Genomic DNA, 18,466 nt, shown 5'->3' on the forward strand with positions numbered 1-18,466 from the left:
AAGGGGATCTGGGTGCTCCCGTAGCCCCGTGGCACTACCAACGGGGTGCACCCGGCGCTGCCAAAACCCCATCCCGGGGCAGGAGGGGGGTGTGGGGCACCTCACAACCACAGCAAGTGCCATTAGTGCCAACAGATCTCCCTCCTCTCGCCCCGGCTCTGCCCCAGCCGGAGCTGCCAGGGTACTCGAGCTGCCTGGCTTCGGGGCCGGCCCTCCCCCCGCACGTTCTCCCTCTGCACATTTCTACAGCAACGTCGTTTACTTGGTTAAATAACTCATTTATCTTTTTATACTCTCTGCAGATCATAATACACCCACTCTGACAATACCGCACACCAAAGACCTAATTTTAGAAATGGTGTTTATAAGTAATCAGTTTGAAATATTGGAGCAGTCGTATGACGGTTTTTTTCTGAAATACTGACGTTTGCAAGAAAGCTGCTCATAAGGAAAATTCTGATTATAACAACTCATTTAGAATAAATCAGTTTGAAATGGTTTATATAACACGGCGGTATGTGCTGCGCACGAGCATCCAAGTTTCTGTGTTTTTCCTTTCAGTAAGATGAGATTAAATGAAACCCCAAATGCAAGTGGTTTGGGGCACCTTTTTTTTTTTTTTTTTTTTCCTCAAAGCAGAGGAAATGCAGCTTCTCAGTAATTTTATGGCCAATTTGGTTGGGGGAAAAAAAAAAAAAAAGACAAAAACGACAGCGAGCAGAATTACCTCCCCGTCAGCCCACCCCGCTGCTGCTCATCCCACTGCCTCGGTCACCTCGCTGGCGTGGGGGTCTCAGCTCGCCCCCAGCTGCGCTTTCCTTGCCCTTCCCGATGCTCAGGCCCCCGTGCCAAAGCATCCTCTGTGCCCACGCTGGGTACCACGGCACCCAGACACCCCAGCACCCCGCTCAGCAGGGACCCCGTGCACCGGGGTGTCTCGTACATTGCCCCCGCCCTGTGCCACCCCATTTTACCTCGAGCCCGCCGAATGTCTTCTTCCTTTATGAGCAGTGCTCAGCAGATGAAAGGGGCCTCGTGTTCTGGCTGACACTGCATCCTTCTCGACCCCAGCCCTTGAGCCTGACCAAGGGCCGGATCCGGCTGCGGGGCTGCGGGTGGGATTTAAAGCACAACAACCAGAGAGCGGCCGAGGAGGAGCGTGTGATGTGTGGGGGGGTGTCAAACCCAAAGCCAGAAGACCCGCCAGCCCGGCCAGGCGAAGTGCGGGGAGGACCCTCTGAAACCCCAAATGCTGGGAGAACCGCTCGAGTGACAGCTGTGGCATCGCGTGGCGCTCTTCCACATCCGCACCCCGAAGCCGAGCCTGGTCCCTTCTCCCCCCGTCACACCCAGCTGGGGGTCCCGCGGCTCGTGGGGAGCCCGTGCTGCCCCTGAGTCCCCAGAAACCTGTTGCATCGTGCCCCAGGGACCCGTCCCAGGGCCATGGGATGCCCTGCCAGCACCCTCCTCGTCGGTACGAGGCATTTAGGGCATCGCCCCTGCACCGGGCATCCCCTACCTGCAGCACTGGTAACATCCATCGCCGATTAGTGACCTCCAGAAAACAGAGCAAACAGAGCGAAGGAAGGCTTTTAATTGTAATTTACTTTATTATTTTGTAAATGTGAATTTTACAAAGCGTTTTACAATTAATGATCACGTTTTTGTTGTTTGTTTTTTTTTTAATGGATTTTTCATCATATGAAAACAGCTATGAGCACAGTTTCAACTGGGGGGGGGGTCCTTAATCCTTTTTTTTGTTTTTAGTTACTGATATATCGTGTCAGCCATGGCTACAAAATAACAGTCTTAACTATACAGAGTAAGAGCACATAAATACTAGTGAATAATGCACGATAAAAAAAAAAAAAGCTAGCATCTTTCGTGGCTGAGACAGTTGAGAAACATAATTCAGTGGTACTGTGAGATTTTTCTTACAGCACAGAAAGTATTTTTAACAGTCATGAATTACAGTACTACTTAATACCCTATGAAGACGCTTTAAAAACAACCTTGTACTTTTAAGTCCTTTTTCCCAAACATCCTGTCCAAAGGATTAATGTTCTATTTGAATCAAGTGCCATCCAAATGTTCAAGTCAAAAATATTTTATACATTTATACTTAGTTGTTTATTTATTTATTTATTTATTTTTTTGTCTGCTAAAAATAGTATTGCAAGTTTTGGCTTTTATTTTGACATAAAAATCACAATGGTGTGCAAAACGCTTACAGTGGAAGAAACTCGTCAGAACACTTGAAGGTTTTTCCAATTCGAGCGCGCTCGACTTCGCGGATCCAGTTTGTCGGCTGCTGGGGCACTTTCTGCTTGTTTGCTACAAAACTCCCTCATTCCGAGAGCCACCTTACAGCAAGCCCCGGCTGTCTCGGGCAGGGTAATACGCACGTTTGCAGCTTGCTCGCTGACAAAATGACAAATTTATACAGCAGGAACACTTTGAAACAGCAGTTGGAGCCCAAGACAGCTATGAACTCTCAATTTTGTGTTTAGGATTTACTGCCGGCAGAGGCAAACAGGGCTTGTCTCTCAGTTTTCAGTTGGTTAATGGGCCATACACCCTTCTCCACTCGCAGCGAGTTATTTCCATAAAAATAAGCAATCGAACAAAACCTTAGCAGTAAAGCGGCCGAGGACAGGCGCCGCCAGTCCTTCGCAGAGCACCACGCCCGTGACGCGGCGCTCGGAGGCGCGAAGCGGTGCACGGCGAGCCCCCCCGACCACGGGACCCCCATCCCAGGCACCCCACGAGCCAGCCCTGCCCCGCCGTCATCGCCCCCGTGCCCACCAGCACCGGAGCCACCGCCAAGCACCGTCCCCAAGCATCAGCCGAAGCATGAGGAGCGTGGCGGCGAGGCCGAAGGCCATGCAAGCCCTTCGGCAAGCGGCGGCACGGGGACGACACGGGGACACCCGGTGCCACGGGGGGGACGGGGGCCGGCGGCCACGCGCCGCGGCGGCTGCGCGGAGCTCGTACGCTCACGCTGCGATTTCTTTAAAGGTGCTTGGTATAACTTTAGATATATAATATACATGTAATATTGCTAATAGTCAAGCATAGGAATAAAGGTGCAGACATATCATAAATACTGATGCTTCGATTTTACACTATCAGACCTAGATGAATGCAGTTTCCTATTCACATTATAAAGCAGCCCCAAGTTCTATAATTTAATATAGTGTCGTAAACAAAGAGGAGGAAGGAGTCGGTTATGATCTGATTCTCTTAATTTGTTTTCCTTGGAAAAAAATGATCAAAAAATTCTAAGGCACTCAGGAAAGCCGCATACAATCGATGGACTGCTCTGTTCTCACGTTACATTCAGTATTTTAAAGGGGTTACTTTTTTTGTTTTGTTTTTCGGAAGAATACAATCATTATCCATATAACATTTTCAAACATATCATTAATCCTCCACACACAGGAAACATTAGTGCAAAATGCTTGCCCTCATCTACCAGATAAGGAAAAACCCAACGCCCTTCACATTTTAGAAGTTTGCCTTCCTAATAATAATAATTAATAAAACAAACAAACCCAAATCAAAAAAAAAAAAAAAGAAAAAAGGAAAAAAAAAGAAAGAAAAAATGAAAGAAAGAACCCCAAAAATATACAGGAAGTTGTGCTAGGTATAAAAATATATATTTTCACTGTGCAACTCAACTCTCTTCAGATTCTCTGTCCTAAGCCATTCAAGTACTGCTGCCGCTGTCCCCCGGGGACGCCCGTCTGGGAGCTGGTTTGGTCCAGGACACCTTGAGCCGGCCGGGAGCCCCAAAGTGCCGAAGGGGAGGAGAACCCTTCCCGCTGCCCACCCGCTGCCCACGGCCGCGGGCGTTTCGTTTGACGTGGGTAAAGTGCAAACAGGGCCCGGGCTGTGCCGGTCCCGCGGCCCTGCGGCATCGCGCCCGGCTCCGCACAGGGCCGGGGGCACCGGCTGCCCCCCGAGCCCGGCCACACCGCGGGGCGAGGGGGAGGCAGAGGGGAGCCCCGCGTTCATTTGTCTGAGGGCAAAGAGCAGTGGAACGCACGAAGTGCCGGACAGCTTCGTTATCACGATGCAAAAAAACAGCTTCAAGTATCGAAGAAAACAAAACACGCGGCCAAAGGCTGGGTCAGCCTCTCACCCCTCCCCTTCCCTAACTCAAACACAAAGACGGAAGAAAACCCTGAGCAAAGCGCTGTCTGGATTCAGGAACCAAAGCAGGAAAGAAATAGAAGAACACAGCCACAGGAGCCTTCAAAAGTGACTATTTGTGCACTTGTTCAGAGATCCACACTTATTACAGGACAAACTGTAAATACCCTTAAAGCAGGCCTGTTAGTCACAGTAAAAATAAAAAATAATAGTAATAATAAAAAAAAAAAGCCATACTTGGCTTTCACATGGCTGCCCCCATCCTCAGCATCATCACGCACGAGCCTGGTGCCCGCGGGCACCCCATATTTCCCCATCCCAAGCTGGGGTGTATGGGGCCGGGCAGCGAGGCCGCACCGAGCCGCGGCTTTGGGGACGATGGAACGGGATCCCTCGGGGGATGCCCCGCAGCACGGCTGGGTGCCCTCGTGGATCCGTCCTCGCCCAGCTGGGTATCCGCAGGCAGCCCGGCCCGGGGACAGCAGCTCTGAACCACAAGCAGGCGGATAAATCACACAGGGCTTCTTCCCAGGAGGGCCCGTCTGGAGGACGAGCCAGAGGCGAAACGCCTCCTCCTCCCAGCGACCACTTCATGGAGGGGCACAAAGCTAATTAAAAAAAAAAAAAAACACAAAACGACCTTTTTTGTACCCAATACACTGCAGCTAAAGACGGAAGAGCAGACTGCTGGCCCCAGCGAGGTCCCAGCCTACGGCAGCCACCAAGGGAGGCGGCTTTGGCAGCCCCCCCATGGGGCGCCGAGCAAGGAGAAGCAGACAAGGAGCCGCTCGGGGCGGGAGAGCGAGAGGAACGAAACCCAGAACCCAGCCGCATCGAGAAACAACACCAAAGGAAAAAGGGCAGGGCTCAGCCTGCAGCCCACGCATCCTCCCTGCACGCACGCCTGGACGCGGGGGCAGCCCCCGCTCCCTGCGCCGGGTCCTTCGCCGACCTTCCACCGACAGAAGCGTTGAACAATTTCCCCCACCCTGTGCCACTTGGCTAGAGCCGTTCCGCGAGAGAAAATCCTTGCCAGTCAAACCACTCGTACCCTAACACATCTTGCTTTCCTGTGAAGCGACGGTGAAACTCTCTTTTCAAGGAAAAGGTTAACGATGGCTTTACTTCTGAGCTGAGTAATGGATGGGGTGGTGATGGCGGGGGTGGTTGGGGGGGTGTCTAGCTTTTCTCCTCCCCTTCTTAAAAAAAAAAAAAAAAGGAAAAAAAAAAAGGAAAAAGCTACAATCTTATAGACTAACCTCAGGAATATCAAAAAAGGAGCCCAATAGTTTTTTCTTTTTTTAAGTAGGTCGCCACAGACCTAGTCGTTTACAGTATAACGAATGCGATTATTTCCTTCATAAATTTTAAATACAAGCAGAATAAAAATCACATTTTTTTCAGGCAACAGTAGCAGTTCAGTAGGTAAGTGGCTTGATCACATTTTTGTTTTGTATTAGTAATGCATGCAAGCAGCTTTAGTATTACAGATCCCTTATAGGTCACAAAACGTTTGCTCTCTTTATAAAGTCCCTCCGTAAGTACCATCTTGTCTTCTCACCGGAGTTTCGGGCCGGCTGGAGGAGCCAGAACCTTGTTCAAAAGGTTGCGGAGTGCTTTGGGTATCCGATGCCATAGCATCTGTGGCAGCTGCCTCTTGTATAACAGAGCCAGCCCCTTCGGCATCCTCGCTCTGTTCAAAGGACTGGCTGGATCCATTGCTTAGATCTACGTTCACCGTGTTAGTTCTCAGAGCTACTATAGTTCCTGAATCGCTCCTCCTTTCTGCATAGATTCGCTGCTCAAAGACCTGAGCAGAGTTGGGCTGGAATTCGGGATCCAGGGGGACACTGTTTGTGGTGGAGCCCATGACCGTGCGGTACATCTCCATCCCCTCCGGCAGCATGGACTTAATCTTCGGGAGCCAGCGCTTGCGGACCCGGCGGGCGTTGGTGCACATATCGGCCGCTATAACATTCATCTCGCTTTCCTTAAAGCTCGGGGCAAAATTCTGACAATACACTGCAAAGACAGGGATACACAGAGCTGAGGAGTCAGAGAAGCAACACCATGAGGCCGAGAGACTGCAGCCTCGCCCGACCTGCACACGCGCCGATCGCCGGCGGGTGCTCCCGGGCGGAGGAGCTGGGACCCGCAGAAAAGGACTCCTCAGCTCCAGGGATAGCTGGGAAGGGATGCAGTGGGAAGGCACAGAAACCCCAAAGGGACTGGAGGAGGTGGGGTGGAGAAAGACCAAGCACTCCCTGGGGACCTGGAGAGCCCTGGCATCACAAAGCTCCTGACCACCGGCCCCAGCCGCCAGCAGGGAAAGCCCAGAGGAGAATTGGGTGCACAAGAGGGCAATGGAGGCTCTTGAAAACTCATCAGTGGCTCCGAGGACCACAGCACTGCATGGCTAATGGGTGAGCTTCAGCATGCCACCACGTGCATGGGGACAGGCCAGGACTTTCCCTAGCCAAGCCCTGCAGCACCTCGGGCAGCCCTGCTCTCCGTGCGGGTCAGGCTCCTGACGCTGTGGAGCAAGGTCCAAGCGCTGCCTTCACAAACAGCCATCAGCTGCAGCTTGTGCACTGGCTGCTTCTAAAACTCAAGAAATCTTACGCCCTGCACACAACAGCGTGCTGCAGGCACTGTCACTGGACAACGAAGCCTTTCCAACCTCCAAAATGACCTCTGAGCCTCAACAGGGAGCACAGCTTGGCTGAAACGCTGCCTGCCCGGGCTGCCGGGGGGCTCTCGGAGAGCTCCACGCACAGGCTATGGGCAAGCGCCAACAGCGCTGCCTAGTGATTTTCTCTTCATGTAGTGAACATCTGCTGGTTTATCCCTTTCCTCCACGTGCTGCAGGTCTCAGAGGGTGGCTGGAAGGCCCCTGGAGTTCAGCAGCACAGCAACAATCAGGGAGAGAAAAAGATTTATCTTCCAAATCTCTCTCTCTCAAAAAAAAAAAAAAAAAAAAGCTTAGAGTTTCATTTTCCAGCACAATATTTACATAAAGATTTACTATCCAGAATCCAGCGAGGGTGAGAGAACATTTGCTTTCCACCATATATCAAGCACGCGCTGGATGGGCTCCGCTGTGCCGACCGTCAGCGCCGCCCGCAGCACCGCGCTGCTCCGGCTCCAGCCGGCGCCGTGTCGGCAGCGCCCCGGCACGCAGGGGGAGCTCGGTGGTCACCTTTAACCACGGGTTTCTGCCGCAGATAACTGAACCACCCCGGTGCGAGTAACACAACTTTCTTTTATCAGCACCGGCTGCTGGGCACAAGCTCGCCAAGCGAAGGGCAATCCGTCAGGTACCCCACACTGGCTCCAAAGTCAGAGAGCGGTGTAAGCCGTGAAACACGGGGACCTTACCTGCACGACGGGGGAAGGGGTGCTCGTTTTGAACAGCTGAACCTTTCGGGCCCCAGCTCTAAGGCAGCCCAGCTGCTCTACGGACAGACCTGCTGAGCCACGCGGCACGATGCAGGGCTTTGTTTGGGGTTCAAACGTTAAAAACAGAAGCTAGTGCTGCTTTACGCAGTCTTTTAAAGAGGAAATTATTTGCAGCAGGGCTCCCTTCAATTGTTTAAAAAAAAGTCTATAAAGCATATCCAAGAAAAAAAATTGTAAAACTAAAGAAACATTGCCAGCGAGATGGTGAGAGCAGCTTATCCCATGCTACAGTGGCCAGAGCAGCCAGAGGACCCCTCCAGCCAGGGACCCCTTTATTGCTCAAGACCAACAGCAGCAGAAGCTCGGGGCACCAAAACACGGCCAGGGCACAGCTGGGCCAGGAGCAGCACCCAGGGCTGCACCGAGGGCAGGTTGGGGCTGGATTCGAGCTGCACGCTCTGCTCCTGCAAATCAGCGTGCTGGGCAGATCCCCGCACTCGGATGAACTTGAATGCGAGCCTGAGCCCTAGGGCAATAAAAGCCAGGGCACGGAGACCTGGTCCTGCAGTATCAAGCTCCGCTTGATGCCAAAAGCTTGATTTTGATTTCCTTCTTAGAGCACCCAATAATTAACTGGGAAATTTTGGTCTTGAAACATAGCAAAACAGTTAAGCAGCGATAATGCTTTCTGTTCAGATACTGCCAAACAACAAAAAAAAATCAGACCCAAAAAATGACATGAAAAATTAATTTCCCTGTAACCTAATTTCACCATCTAAGTTCCCCCTATAGCGCAACAGAGAGGGCCTTCCCTGCTGAGGTTTCGGCTTTGCTCCCGGCATGCTGTTCCAACACAGCAGCAGTAAACCTCTCTCCTTACATTTCACTGCATTAAGGACCCTGCTGTCCAGGGGCTTCCTGCTAGGGTCGCTGGTGGAGGACCGGATTCCAGTTCCGCAGCTATTGGCAAGGGTGTTCCTGCAAGAGAGGCAAAGGAAGATCCTTACGCTGGGGACTCCGGGCCCAGCAGCCGTCCGAAGCCCCGCACAAAGACACCGGCCTCTTCTACTTAGTTTGTGCAGGGGGCACCAAGCTACGAGATTTTAAGGCGCAGAATTGGAAAACCTGGTGTCGAGGCTCAGGCATTGCTGAGAAACAGCAGAGAAAGGAGCGTGGCATACACAGAGGATGGCGTGCTCACACATCATCTGCTAACGTAGTTAAACCACCAGAAAATAAACTGAATCCCTCGAGGGAGCACGGGCTGCGAGAGGACATACCGATCAAAGAACGTGGCCAGAAGACGTCTCAGGAGGACCTTGTGTTTGACACCGGCACATAAGTGGCAATTCATCAGCTGCCCCCGCGTGATGTAAACACCTGAGCCTGGAAGAGAGGGAGAATTCAAAGTTAAGTCCTCGTGCTGCTGACAGGGGCTGCCTTCGACCCGGGATTTCTGCTTTGCTGCTCGGTCACAGTCCCGACACAGCCCAGAAGGGAGCGTGCAGCCAGCAGGGGCCTGGGCAAGCCTGGCGGGGTCGCTACCGCAGCCCCTGGGGGTCTTGGCAAGAGCCAGGTAGTGGCATTCCCAATTTCAGCCACGCAGGAAGGAGGTCTGTGGAAGTCAAATGAGTGGAATTTTTCTCTCTCTCTCTTCTTCTTTTTTTTTCCAAAGGCACCCAGGACAAGGCTTTATCCTGTGATTCTATATATACAACCAGATTATCTATTCTTTCTGAAGGAAGAAAACCCCAAACCGTTTGGCATTTTCTTTTCTCCAGTGAAATATCGAAGAACACAACTAAACTGAAAACAAAAAACCCACCTAGCACAGAAGGCAGCACTCATTAAGCTACAGATCTAACCGTTTCCAAAAATCCCAGCCCGTAACCTCTTGATACTTCTGGTGAGCTGGGAATTTTTGCTTCTAATGCACAGAACTGCTGACTTCGAAACACACGGGCTTTAAGGATGTTCTCCGGCAGCTGGAGGAGCCCTGCCAAAGCGGCTTTACCCGTGCAGAGGTTTGGCAGCAGACCCTGCAGCTTCCTTCCCCTTCCCTACCGAGCGCCCAGCAGACAGGAGCACACTGCCCCGGGGGCAGGGGGGAACTGGGGCTTGGGGCTGGGGCTTGCTTTTAATTAGGGTTAAATAACGGGCGATAGCAAGATACAGTACACCCTACGCTCTCGAGATATAAAAACATCCACTGGAGGAATAAAATCACCTCCTGGATTTCCAGCACAGCCTTCAGATTATTGTCCTTAATCTCCGGGATGAAGGCAGAACTGCAGAGGGGGGTGGCTGTGCTGGGGGAAGGCAGCACCCCCGGCTGGGGGGGCCCCGGTTCTGCTGCTGCATGGGGCAGTGTGCCCACTGAGCCCGGGGGCGCTGGAGCCCGACCTTCGTGGAAAAAAGCTTGCAGAAGGCGAGCGAGCACCAGTGTGGGTTTCAGAGCAGCTCCGCGCACTGCATCTGCCCGTCAGATTTACTGTGATCACTGCAAGGCTGGTTTAAGACCCTCTCAGAGAAAGCTGCTGAAGTTTGCAGAATCAGTTATGGCACGAAAAATCCGAGACAAAGGAAAATGCTCGGAACGGAGAGTTTACACGAGCCCTGGGTCCGGCCCCCCCGGCTTGGGGACAGCACTTAGCCGCGGCGCCTTTCTGCCCCCAGTAGCAGTATTTTAACACATGAGCCAGAGAGAACGCCAGACCCTACCAAGGGTGACTTCACTTTAATAAATAAAAAATAACCCAGGCAGCCGCTATCAGTTAGAGATATTAATCTACTTTTTTCCAGATTGAAAAATGTAAATCAAGCAGAGCTGCCTCGAGCCAATTTGCAGCTCGCACTGTGAAAATAACCTGCACCACTTGATGTTTTTAAGAAGTCTCACATAAAATGTAAATGGGTACAAAATGAATATTCCAGATACAAAATAAATACTGGTGGCTTTGTGCTGCGTTATGGTGAGTGCTTTTCACTCCTGCCTGCCCCTGCAAACCCACCGTTGATCAGACAGGAGCTGTTCTGGGCAATCCCTGAAATTAAGATTCCCTCTGCAAACCGAAGACAAAACCCTGCTACTCACCCAGAGATAAGAGGCCAGAGGGAAGGGACTGCTGGTTTGGATTGATTGCGCTGCCGTACCTCCTTTTTACGGCAAGAGCTTTGCAGGTGTAAATGAGGCTGCAGGTAAGGGACGTGGCACACAGGGCACCTCACCCACACAGCTACACTGGGGGAAAACAGGCAACTGCCACGCTGTGGGGGCAGCAAAAATGATCTGGGGGTGCTTCCTGAAGGGGACTGTAGCTCTTCACACCAGATTTGATCCGGACCCTGCAGTACGGCCGCTCTGCCCTGCCCTGTGCCCAGCCCTGCAGCACGGGGACCCCCGCAGGCTGAAGAGCACCACCTCCCACCCCAACGCCCCTACGTCCCTCACAGAGCAGCCCTGAATTCTCCAGGGACTGTAAATTGCCCCCAAACCCGAAAATAAAGATGCATGAAAGGACCAAGCAAAATTGATTCCTTCTCCTCCTTCCAACCGCAGCGTATGACAGCTTAAAACATCCCCCATTTAAAAAAAAAAAAACTTCGACAGGTTTTTCAAAGCTTGTTCACTGACACAGATTTAATTTCTATTGCTTTGTAAATCTTATAGTGTGATGATTTTTTTTTTTTTTAAGATCTGTGCATCTAAATCAAAATACAATTGCAATGCAGCCCACACCAATCAGGAAGAACACAAGCTGCAGAATTCAATTAAAATGCTAAATTAATTCAATTGAATAAATCCTGTTAATGACACATTTTTCTATCAGCAAATTAAAGGAAACTTAGAACTTTTTTTTTTTTAAAAAAGATGATTGGTGATGAATAATCCAGAAAGACACTGCAAGGGCACACAAAGCACACGGCTCCAGCAATGGCGCAAGATGAAGAACGCATTTCAAGAAGAAAAGTATCAGTGATCTCCAGCAATTGCCAAGCCAAGGAAAGTTCCCCCCTTATTACCTGCAACGAGCTCGAGTTTCTCTCCAGGATCTCCCTCTGAGTAGAGTTTTGGGTGGCAGCGGTATCCAATTTGACTGATAAGACTGGCTGGGAGAGCAACTAAATCCCGGCGTATGAGGACACAGGAGCGGTTCTCCAGCGGGATCTGCTCTGGCTTTTCTTGAGCAACTTCAGAATTAAAAGGGAAAGACATTAACACGGATAATTAGGCAGGCACAACGTTAAGAGAAGGTCAGGTTTCAGCTTTTCACAGAGCTCCTGGAGTCACCCCTCCCTCCAGCGGCTGCTGCCTCGGGTCCGCAGCCCCATGTGGAGGCTCACCGGGCTCTCCACGGGCAGCAGCAGCCTCGCGGTTGTGCCTGGATGCTGCGAGAGGGACTCCTGGAGCCTAATTACACTTTAACTGGTTCTAGGTTAATCATTTATGAAAGTGGGCAGCTCTGCACACCTGCCGCCAGTCTGGAAATGAAGCATGCAGCGCCGGCTTCCCCGAGCACTCGCAGAAGAAGAGGATGGCAATCCAACAGCGGTCTCTAACACAGGCACTAAACTGCCCGGATTTCATAAATATCTACCTCAGTACCGTAACTGCTTCTCCTGATGTTTTCCCCGCTGAAGTTACGGTCAGGCTTCGCAGGCACACACCGCCCCAGGGACAGTCACCAGCTCACCTCCCTCGCCACGACAAGCGTGACCCCAACCAACAGACCAAAAAGTGGCGTTGAGCGGCGGCTGCAGGACCCAGTTACACGGCTGCCATTTCCCTGCTGCCACCCCTGCAGCACCTCCAGAGCCCACCACTGCCCATCAGCAAACACCGGTGCTGGAAAGCCCACGCAAATGCTTGAAAGTACAAATCCCAGCAGAACAGGGCTGACACGGGCGTACAAGGACTGCGGATGCACCGGGACAGGCTGGGAGCAGCTACAGCTCCTGGGTTTCATCCCAGCAGTACAGCGATCTGTCCTTTCCCCCCAGGAAGGGCTGATAACGTGGCAAGCGCCGTGCACGAAATCAAGTCCAGCTCTATGCTGCGATACCCGTGAATACCGATAAAAGAAAGACCAGCAATTAAGAGTTTCTGAACTCGAGACGTTCCCTCCTCAGGAGGCGACGTGCTCCGCAGCCACGACGCCCTGTGGGCCGTGCTTCCTCTCTGCAGATAAACCGGCTGGTTTTGCAGGCCTGTTGCTGCAGTAACGGCACAAAGGGTCAGTGTTCCAGCCGGGACGTGCCCACCGTATCCAGTTGCTCCCTGCCACCACCGCAGGGGCCGGACCCGTCGGCGCCCTCCTCCCTGCAGCACCAAGACCCTGCGCCGGGGCTGCGAGGGGTGCACGGCTCTTCCCTATGCCCCGCACCGCGCTTCCTTGTGTGACTCAGGACCGATGGCAGCAGCACAACCCACGTGCACACCCTCACGCCCGTGCCCCTCACCATCGCAGCCCCGTTACCCGCACAAAGTGGCCGTGCTCCGTCCTGCTGCCGTGCGGGTTTGCGGGCAGGAGACCTGATGGACCTGTGTGCCCCGATGGGGATGGGCAGAGCGCATCCCATTCGGCACAGAGCAAACAAACCAAAAGCAGAGGGGTGCAAATATCCTATTTATACCAGGAAGAAGAAAAACAGCCAGCTCTGCCGTCCTTCAGACACTTGGTTCCGGCCACAGAAGCACTACGGCAGCACAAAGGCCCCCGTGAAATAAACACAAATGTGGAGGGGGAGAGGATGAGCAGCTCCTGGGAGGCACCGCAGGAAGCTCCCGGCCAGCGTCCCCCACGTGCTTCTCTGCCACATACAAACCGAACCAGACTCCATCACGTTCAGATTCCATGGGCCACACACAGCACTTGTTCTGCCGAGAAGTCCCAGCAACCTTGGGATGTCCAAGGTCTTTAACAGCAGCAATGGGAGAAAGGCAAACCATGCTGCTGGGGTAAGCGGCTGCCGACAGCTGCCAACAGCTTTCTGTCTTGCATGCACGACCCTGAACCAGCGGGTCACAAGGCAGAGGTGACAATGGGGCCACGTCGGCGCACATGGCTTGTGATAATTGCGATAATTGTGATAAATGCTGAGAGGGAGAGCATGCCTGCTCCCAATCCTCTCTGCACACGCACGGCGTCCACGCTGCCGAGCAGAAAACCACCACAAAACCCCACCACGAACAGAAGCAAGATGCTCTGCCCTATTTGTGTGAAACCGCACTTTAATTTATTTTTTTAAACCAATGACTCAGGTAAGAATTCCCCGAGATATTTATCACCACCTACAAACTAGCAGATCTTAGGCTGCTGAAGAGAAGCTGGGCAGATACCGATGCTCAGGAAGGTTTTTAGAGGCCTCCAGTGATTTTTTTTTTATTTTTTTTTTGCAGGTATGAAGGCTGCAGGTCTCCAGAGGAAGCAATTGCAATCAATACAAACACTTCAGAGCAGAAGGGACAGCCAGAAGGTCCTCACTACTTCTGAGCTAATACTTCTATAATTGAAAAAATAAACAAATAAAAAAATAAAACGAAGTCAGGCTTGGGACTGAAATAGCAACGGGTTGCTGTTGTGATCACACCGGTGTTCCTTCAGATGGCTGCGTTGGGTAAAACCCGCTGGCAGCACCAGGAGCAGGCAGAGCTGCAGGGGTGCCGCGTGGCGCCGGCCGTCCATCGCGGCACATGGGGGCTGAGGGGCTGACGGGGCTGACAGGGCTGGGGGGCTCCTTTCGCCCCACAGCACCCACCCGGTGGTGCCCCGCACCCCTGCGGCCCTGCCCTCCTCAGCTCGGCCCGGCTGAAGAACCGGAGCCCCTCTGGTGCGTTACCAGGCGAGGCCAGGCCCACCTCCTCCACCCCCCGCCGCACGCAACCCACATAAACTCCACATAAAACCAGGCTGGGGCACCACAGAGCCCAGCGTAGCAATAACAAGGCACACAGGAGGGAAGAGAACAAGCGCTGCATCAGCACTTTTCCTGGAGAAATTTCAAAGAATGAGGTGCCAAACCCGCTTCTTGAAGGAAAAGCAGCTTTTGAGGGAAACAGCGGCGACACGCGGAAACCCGCACCGGGGAGAGCTGGTGGCAATCCTGCCTCACGAGCACTCCTTGCTTTTGAAGTCAGTTCGTCTTAGACACATGGAGCCACGGAGAAGTTAACGTTTCTTCTGGCGAAATCAAATACTTCTCAAAAACAACCCAAAATCTGATCTGAAAAGACCAAGCACGCCTGAATGCACTATTATAATTCGGGCACATCTCTCCTGCCGTCTACAAACCCCTCACTGAACATGCGCACAACCGATTTTTGGAATTCGTCTCGATTCAAGCATTAGCACAAATTCAATGCCGCCAAAGAAAAATTAGCAAAGATTGAGGGCTTTCAGCTCCCCCAGCCAGCAGATAGCCATCGCCGCGCACAGAACAGTTATGTAAAGCCACGGGACACAAGGGACACTTTGGTCCCATGTTCTCAAAGAAAGCAAGTCTGTTTGGCCTCTGTGCGCGGAAGAACAGGATAGTATTCGCTTCTAATTAATGTGTATCTTCGGAGGGCAGCAGCTCCTTCCCTTTCAATGGAAGGGCAAACAATGCGAAGGATTGTTTGGTGCAGTTTTGTCCTCGACCAAGAAAGCAGCCTACCCACGGCCTGCAGGAAATCGCTGCAGAGGAAGCAGCGATGGCCGCACGTCGGACGCTGAGGGATTTTATTTTTTTTCAAATACACACTTTCTTCTGAAACTTGTAGGGATGCTGCAGCTTGTCATGAGTGGTGTGGGGTGGGAAACGTGGTGAGGCTGCAGCAGGCGCCCAGCGTCTGCTCCTGGCTCGTGCCCTACCTGCCACGTCCCAGAACCGCTCCCGAGCCCCCGCTTCCCAGCCTGCGCTCTCCTCTTGGCCATTCGCTGAACATAAACCACACCAGCGGGCAGGGAACGGCAACTTTTCATTTAGGGATGGGAATCTGACATGCAGAAAGACTGGCGCGATGAACCCTCACCAAAAGCTCACCAAAATCCAGATGACAGAGCCACAAGTCGCGAGCCCACAGCCACCAAATCACCTCCATCCGCTCTGCGCCAACACTTGGATAATTTCCCCCGTTCTCTCCTGAGAAGTTCCTTTCCAAACGGCGGTGCTTTACCAACGTTTGTATCCCGCTAGCCCATTTTCCCCCAAAATACCCCACCCTAAAAATAGCACCCCCTGGCACGGCAGCCCCTCGGGGAGCCGCTGCCCGGAGCCTGGTGTGCCTGCCCGCACCGGCCGCACGCGTGGGCTGGGTGTGCGATGCAGACCCAGCCGGGACAGTTTACATTTTACAAATGGTACATTTATAACAGCGCGCTAGAATGCAGAGATTTGATTTGTGACCTATTTATACAGGGAGGTAATCTGGAATTAGTATAGGAAAAATATTACTGGTTTATAAATACCCCTATCTTGCCTTGCTGCAGACCTCAGCCAGGAGTGAAACATCTGCCAGCCTAAAATTAAACATCTGTGCTTTACGGTGCGGAAACCGGGACCAGTTCACTGCCTAAAAAGGGCAGCGGCTGCCTGACCCCGGGGCTGGCTCTGTCCCCTGTCCCCAGCCCGGGGACATGCTCCTGTGGCAGGGGGCAGGTTTGTCACCCTCACCAGCACCTCCGCGCCCGCAGCTCGCAGCCCTGAGAAGCCCCCGCGCAAAGCCAGAGCAAAAGCACTCTGGGTAACACCCAGGGCATGCCCTTGGGAGCGCTTTGGTTCCTAAAAAACGCACAAATCCTTTGCTCAGGGCATCCTCCTGCCCACGGCACCAGTGTCTGACCGGCCCCTGGACCGCGCTGCTCCCGGCTGCGCCACGCGCCGGCTCCGCAGCTAACACCAGCTACTTTATTCCGAGCGCAATTAGCTGGCTGCGAGATGTTAATGGGTTCTTCGCTACTGGCTGCGACTTCAATTGTTGCAGCGTTTCTCTTCGTAGCTCAGTTTGGGATACTTCGCAGCCTGCGCCGGAGCCGCTCATTACAGATTCTGGGTTGTTTCTTGCCCTCTTTCCTTACTGTCAGGAATCAGAGGCCAGGAGAGAAAACTATTCTCTCAGCTAATTACCACAACTATTCTATAATGGCTATTTTAGATGAATTTTTAATGAAGCGTGCTCTTGTCAGTTCGGGATTTCATAACTTTCAAGTCCAGCCTTTACATCCCAGCGATTTGCTGCATAAAGATTTCTTCTCCCCTGCAAAGGAGCGCTCGGCGAGCGGGAGGGAAGGGGGACCCTCGCCTCGCGCAACCTCGCCGCTGCCTGTCAAAATCGAATTAAAGGCATCTGCTAAGCAGCAAGCTGACTGACAGGAACGCAGAAACCACGCCAAGCATCTGCAAGTCCTGCTGCAGCCCACTTCAGAGCAGGCCCACGGCGCTGTAATTAAGAAGGATAAAAATACTTTGCTTTTGTTTAATATTTTCCCTGAGTTGTGCATTCCTCTGATCAGATGCTAGGAGCCTCAGCAGCCTCCCCAGCGTCCTCCAGGCCTGTGTTCTCCAGGTCCAGACCAACGTACGGGATCAGGAGCCACGCGGCACGCCACCCATGCTTAAGGTGTGGACTCGCCCTTGCATTTATCTGCAGCCCCTTCTGCACGCCCTGTGCTTTTTCCTGTGCATGCCACCGCTGCTGCAAGATCCCCGTCGCTGCGCGAGGCTCTCTCCTGCTCCCCCTTCCACCACCCTTTGCCAAGGTCGAGATGTGCTCGTCGCCTCTTGGATCCCAGCCTCGGAGAGCATTTCTGAATGCAAAAAGGGGGCGAAGAAGAACAGATGAGAAAAGCCCACGGTCGGGACTTGGTGCTGCCCCAGCCAGGCGTGGGCGAAACCCGCGGCTGGGGCCGGCACCAGCACCCAGGCCCAGCGCCGCCGCTGCTGGGCGGGGAGAAAGTGCAGAAAGAGAGGGGGAAAAAAAAAATCTCGGAAATTCAGGGCTTAAGCTGCTGTGCTCTTCTCTGGCTTTGTTTTTGTTTTTACAAATGGGGCTCCTGGAAACCTTGGCAATCTGTTTTAAGCGGCTCCCCCCTCCCCCAGGCCTTTGTGAGGCTGCGGGCTCTACATGCCAGCAGCAGGATTAGCTGGCTCGCTCTCTTCCATCTTACGGTGTTGTTATTCTGCACCTTTTGAGGGTACAGTTTATCCCGAGTAATTAAAACACAGTTAGCTGTACAAGTCCCAGCCATAATGGAATAGCTTAGATTTTTTTTTTTGTTGTTGTTTAATCTCTTTTTTGTGTGCCCTGTTTTCCAGGAAGCCTGATACTATAGCTGGCTTATTTAAAACAGGAAACTCCCTTGAAATGTGCTGGTGCGGAAGAGATATTTTAGCAGAAATGTGGGATAGCGCAGCCTCGCCGGGGCTGCTCGGCGCGGGGCAGAGCCACGGCCGGGGCGCTGCCCACCTCGTGCCAGCTCCTGGCGCATCCGAGCGGTCCCAGGCTTCTCCCTGCAGGAGCCAGGCAGGAAAACCTTCCTTCCCCGGGACGACCAGCTCCCACGTGAGGGCTGGACGGCTGAAGCGCTGCCAGCGACGCCCAAGAAAGCTGCTCGCCTTTGCAGTTCTCCAGCTGGAAGCACGCTGGTGGCGCGGCAGCGAGAATCGGGCACCATCGCCCGCCTGGGTAATAGCTGCCTCCTGCTCCATCCCGCGGCTTTGTCCTGCCACAGCCTCCTGGCGTCCTGCAGAATTGGTTTTGTTCTGCTGCTATATAAACTGGCCCCATGACAGAGAAAGGCAAACACAGCGTACAAGGCTATAATCCCATTTCTCTGAAGAATAATGCTCCAAGCGCTCAGCACTGAGGACAAGCCCATATTACTCGCTGCGTGCTCTACAGTGGGAAAACACAAAACAAAATAAAAACAAA

General features: G+C 52.8%; 1 protein-coding gene across 9 annotated transcripts in view; it reads right to left on the reverse strand.

Moving 5' to 3' along the window:
• Positions 1-1,590: 1,590 nt before the first annotated feature.
• The window catches only part of NACC2 (NACC family member 2), a 73,207-nt gene continuing 56,331 nt past the window's right edge, over positions 1,591-18,466 (reverse strand). For all 9 annotated transcript variants that reach the window (XM_080562084.1, XM_080562078.1, XM_080562079.1 and 6 more), the window contains 4 exons: positions 11,578-11,745; positions 8,835-8,940; positions 8,435-8,532; positions 1,591-6,177 (listed from right to left, as the gene is read on the reverse strand). In XM_080562084.1, coding sequence (XP_080418210.1) covers positions 5,678-6,177; positions 8,435-8,532; positions 8,835-8,940; positions 11,578-11,745 — 872 coding nt within the window. In that variant the 3' untranslated portion in view covers positions 1,591-5,677. The remainder of the gene's footprint in view (positions 6,178-8,434; positions 8,533-8,834; positions 8,941-11,577; positions 11,746-18,466) is intronic.

Source organism: Anser brachyrhynchus (genome assembly GCF_964034855.1).
Source record: "Anser brachyrhynchus genome assembly, chromosome: 19".
Taxonomy (NCBI): Eukaryota; Metazoa; Chordata; class Aves; order Anseriformes; family Anatidae; genus Anser; species Anser brachyrhynchus.